Source organism: Piliocolobus tephrosceles, chromosome 8 (genome assembly GCF_002776525.5).
Source record: "Piliocolobus tephrosceles isolate RC106 chromosome 8, ASM277652v3, whole genome shotgun sequence".
Taxonomy (NCBI): Eukaryota; Metazoa; Chordata; class Mammalia; order Primates; family Cercopithecidae; genus Piliocolobus; species Piliocolobus tephrosceles.
The window spans coordinates 120,804,578-120,809,385 of record NC_045441.1 but is presented as its reverse complement, the minus strand read 5'-3'; the positions used below and the strand labels follow the sequence as shown (position 1 = coordinate 120,809,385).

General features: G+C 50.1%; 1 protein-coding gene across 1 annotated transcript; it reads left to right on the top strand.

Moving 5' to 3' along the window:
- The first annotated feature begins 3,934 nt into the window (after positions 1-3,934).
- On the top strand, positions 3,935-4,461 carry LOC111539843 (60S ribosomal protein L23a). Its single transcript, XM_023207836.1, has one exon. It carries the CDS (start codon positions 3,935-3,937, stop codon positions 4,403-4,405), a length of 471 nt encoding a protein of 156 aa, XP_023063604.1. The 3' UTR covers positions 4,406-4,461.
- Positions 4,462-4,808: the final 347 nt, after the last annotated feature.

Here is a 4,808-nt window from a genome sequence, read left to right as displayed (position 1 = left end):
TTTTTATTATGCAGATAATTTATAGACCCCAGAAGCTTGTAGTAAGCTTATTGTTCAAAGAGCCTCAGTGAACACACAGAAACTCTAGGACTGTTGACGGCAGAAGAAACAAAATGACATTCTTAAAAGAAAGTATCATATTTGGCCAGGCGCAGTGGCTCATGCCTATAATGCCAGCACTTTGGGAGGCCGAGGCTTGCGGATCACGAGGTCAGGAGTTCAAGACCAGCCTGGCCAATATGGTGAAACCTCGTCTCTACTAAAGATACAAAAAGCCGGGCGCGGTGGCTCAAGCCTGTAATCCCAGCACTTTGGGAGGCCGAGACGGGCGGATCACGAGGTCAGGAGATCGACACCATCCTGGCTAACACGGTGAAACCCCGTCTCTACTAAAAATACAAAAACTAGCTGGGCGAGGTGGCGGGCGCCTGTAGTCTCAGCTACTCGGGAGGCTGAGGCAGGAGAATGGCGTAAACCCGGGAGGCGGAGCTTGCAGTGAGCTGAGATCCAGCCACTGCACTCCAGCCTGGGCGACAGAGCAAGACTCCGCCTCAAAAAAAAAAAAAAAAGGTACAAAAAATTAGCCGGGTGTGGTGGTGCGCACCTATAATCCCAGCTAATTGGGAGGCTAAGGCAGGAGAATCACTTGAACCCAGGAGGCAGAGGTTGCAGTGAGCTGAGATCACGCCATTGCACTCCAGCATGACAGGGTAAGATCCCGTCTCAAAAAAAAAAAAAAGGAAAAGCACAATCTTTTAGAGCACCATCTCCAAGCACTTCCATGGGGCAGATTTGAGGGTAGTTGTTGATGCCGAGAGTTTAAGTTTAAACAGGGCATTTGAACAGGGCGCCCAGACCAAAGAGCAAACTGATTTTTCTAGGTGTGACTCCAGTACCCCAGCAGAACCTTTGAGGTTCCTGTCAACTCTATTTTTGTCCCTGTGTCTGGGAAAAATGACTAAATTTCCTTTTATTTGGAACCAAGCCCAACTCTGAAGTTGGGTGGATGTAGCCACACTTCCGCACCCAAGTTTCCGCAGGTTTGAAAACAAGGCTGGGTGTTACAGAGAACAGCTGTGCTAACAAGCACGGGTCTTATCTATAGGAGTCTCGTCCTCCGGGGTGTCCCGTAGAGCCAGGGCAGTGACTGAAGAGTGGCCAGCCACACCCCACAGGCCCAGGGGCTGGGCAGGGAGCCTGAGCCAGAGTCACAAAGGGGCTGGCTCATCAGATAAGGAACCCCTGGGAAAACCCATAGCAAGGACCTGAAGAGTCCGTTCACTGGGGTGGAGGACTTGCCACCCAAAACTTTTTCCAGAACCTTCTCCAGAAAGACTGGCCTGATTCACCCCACCCTACCTGAGCTGCCTCCTTTCTGTGCGTTCCAGTACCCAAGTCGCGTTGAGTCAACCCATCTCTATGCACAGGGTCTAGCTCTCTTTCTAATCAACTATAAGCCCTCGGAGTCATCATGTGTCCTCTTCCATGCTGGACCCTTTATCAAGGCCCACCTTGGAGGGGACATTTTCCATCTGCCTGGATGCCTCCGTGGTTCTCAACTGTGACTGCACCGTAGAGCCATCTCAGGAAAGTTAGAAAATACCCCTGCCCTGGGCTTATCCCAGAGTTTCCAGTTTAACTGGTGTGGGGTGCAACTCCAGCATTAGTATTGATTGACTGATTGATTGATTGATTGGAGACAGCGTCTTGCTCTGTGGTCAGGCTGGAGTGCAGTGATGCTATCATACCTCACTGCAGCCTCAACTTCCCAGGCTCAAGTGATCCTCAGCCTCCTGAGTAGTTAGGACCACAGGTGCATCCCACCACACCCAGCTAATGTTTTTGGTTTTTTGGGTTTTTGTTTTGTTTTTTCATTTTCTTTGTGGAGACAGGGTCTTGCTGTGTTGCCCAGGCTTGTCTCAACTTCCTGGCCTCAACCCATCCTGCCACTTCAGCCTCCAAAAGTGCTGGGATTACAGGCATGAACCACTGTGTGCAGCCCTTGGTATTTTCTTAAATATGCAGCCAGGGCTGAGGTCTTCTGCTTTGGAGTGTGGACACCAACCTGGAGCTGCAATTCCTAACTCTGAAGGCTGGCATTTTGAAAGGAGAAACCCAGGAGGCAGCTGGTAGAGTTCCCCCATGCAGCCTCTTAAAGAGGACAGAGTTCGGCCAGGCACTGTGGCTCACACCTATAATCCCAGTACTTTGGGAGGCCAAGGCTGGTGGGTGGATCACAAGGTCAGGAGATTGAGACCATCCTGGCTAACAAAGTGAAACCTTGTCTCTACTTAAAATACAAAAAATCAGCCGCATGTGGTGGCGGGCACCTGTAGTCCCAGCTACTCGGGAGGCTGAGGCAGGAGAATCACTTGAATCCAGGAGTCAGAGGTTGCAGTGAGCCAAGATTGCACCACTGCACTCCAGCCTGGGTGACACAGCGAGACTCTGTCTCAAAAAACAAACAAACAAACAAAAAACAGAGATCAACATAGTCAGTCCCTCACTGGACTGGGGCTGCTGGCTGGGGGAATGGAGTTGGCCACAGGGTAGAATCTTTCTCCCTTCCAAAGCAGAGACCATGACTTCCAGCCAGGAAAGATATCAAAATGCTTATCGATGGGCATGATCAGTCAGAACAGGTCCCTGACCGTCAGGACCTATGCCAGCCACACTGCTACATACCCACTGGATGCCAGCCCAGCTCTGGGCTTCTGTGCTCACCCTTTAAAACTCACCGCAACAGGCACTACTCAACAAATGCTCAGTAAACATCTGTTTCAATTTCTAACTCTCTGTCTCTTTTTTTTTTTTAAGACATGGTCTTGCTCTGTCACCCAGGCTAGAGTGCGGTGGCTCACTGCAGCCTCGACTTCCTGGGTTCCTCAAGTGATCCTCCCACCTTAACCTCCTTAGCAGTTAATTCCCCTATTGAGAGTGTAAAAGTCATAGTTGTTCATGGTAGCAAATCCAGGAAAGCATGAAAAGGAAATCCAACTCGTACACACACTCACTCGCACACACACACTCACACACCCACCCCCCCCACACACACACACACTCACACACTCCCATGTACACACTCACACACATTCACACACACACACACTCATGCACACACACTAACACTCTCACACACTCACATACACACACATATACACATATACACTCACATACACACACACACACAGTGCCTCTCAACTCCTGGGATTCAATGAGTTAATAACTATAATGTTTAAAATAGTACCTGGAACATAGTAAGTGCTCTGTGAGTGTTTCCTGATAATCTTCTTTTTATTACCCAAGACATTTTGGCATGTAAGAGCCAAGAGAGTAAGAAAAATCAAAAGGCCTCTTTGTTTGGAGGCAGGAAAGATTGCTGGGTTTTGGGTGGTCAGGCATCGTTTACCAGATCCTGAGAATGGACAAAGGCCCAAGCCCTGAGCTTTGGAAATGCCCCAGGAACAAAGGCCAGCATGGGCAGGAGCTTGCGCAGGCTGCCCAGCTGGGCCCCATACACCCACCGTCAGACCTCCTGCGGCTCCCCTTTTCTTTAGGTGTGATGGGATGAAGCGAAGGGGATTCCCCGGGCAGGTGTAAGAACCTGCAGGCCATCACAGTGCAGCTGTCTGCTGCGTTCTGCTGTGGTTTTGTCTGCTGAGTGAAAACTGCAATCCGCAAGCTGAGGGAAATTCCGAGGAGGCCTGGGAGGAAGATCTGGGAATGGCCACATTGCATATGGGAGAGCAGAGGGGTTTTTAAGTCTGAAAAAAGAGCAGGTAAGGAAGAGGAGGCCTGGCAGCCCAGTGCCAGTGAACAGGGATGCCGGAGAGGGGAGCGACATCTACTGGGCAGGGGAGTCTGATGTTGAGTATTGCTGGGTGATTGATGTGTGGTGTGACCCTCCCTTCTGTACCTCCACAAGACCTCCAGGATGGCGCCGAAAGCAAAGAAGGAAGCTCCTGCCCCTCCTAAAGCCGAAGCCAAAGCGAAGGCTTTAAAGGCCAAGAAAGCAGTGTTGAAAGGTGTCCACAGCCACAAAAAAAAGAAGATCCGCACGTCACCCACCTTCCGGCGGCCCAAGACACTGCGACTCCGGAGGCAGCCCAAATATCCTCGGAAGAGCGCCCCCAGGAGAAACAAGCTTGACCACTATGCTATCATCAAGTTTCCGCTGACCACTGAGTCTGCCATGAAGAAGATAGAAGACAACAACACACTTGTGTTCATTGTGGATGTTAAAGCCAACAAGCACCAGATTAAACAGGCTGTGAAGAAGCTCTATGACATTGATGTGGCCAAGGTCAACACCCTGATTCGGCCTGATGGAGAGAAAAAGGCATATGTTCGACTAGCTCCTGATTACGACGCTTTGGATGTTGCCAACAAAATTGGGATCATCTAAACTGAGTCCAGCTGCCCAATTCTAAATATATATATATATCTTTTCAACATAAAAAATAAATAAATAAATAAATAAATAAAAAGACCTCCAGGAAAAGCTATGCTTCTCCCCAGGGCTTAGGGGTCCGATTTTTATTTAGAGGCCGTAGAAAGTTGGTTGACCCAAAACCTGGCACGGGACAGGCACAGAGGCCCTCCATAGGGAGCAGGTCCACAAAGGCTGCTCCTGATCTTCATTTCAGGCCAATCTGGACTCCACAGGATAATCCGGCAGAGGAGGAAGGGCTGGAAGGAATCCTACAAGCAGGATGCAAGACCCAACACCACCACTGGGGTGGTGGGCTGTGCAGGGGAGGCACGCGGCTGGCTCACACACAAGGGAATGTTTGTGCAGGAGACTCCAA

What these genes read in the sequence shown, in the direction of transcription:
- LOC111539843 (XM_023207836.1), top strand. Translation starts at nt 3,935, where the DNA reads ATGGCGCCGAAAGCAAAGAAGGAAGCTCCTGCCCCTCCTAAAGCCGAA.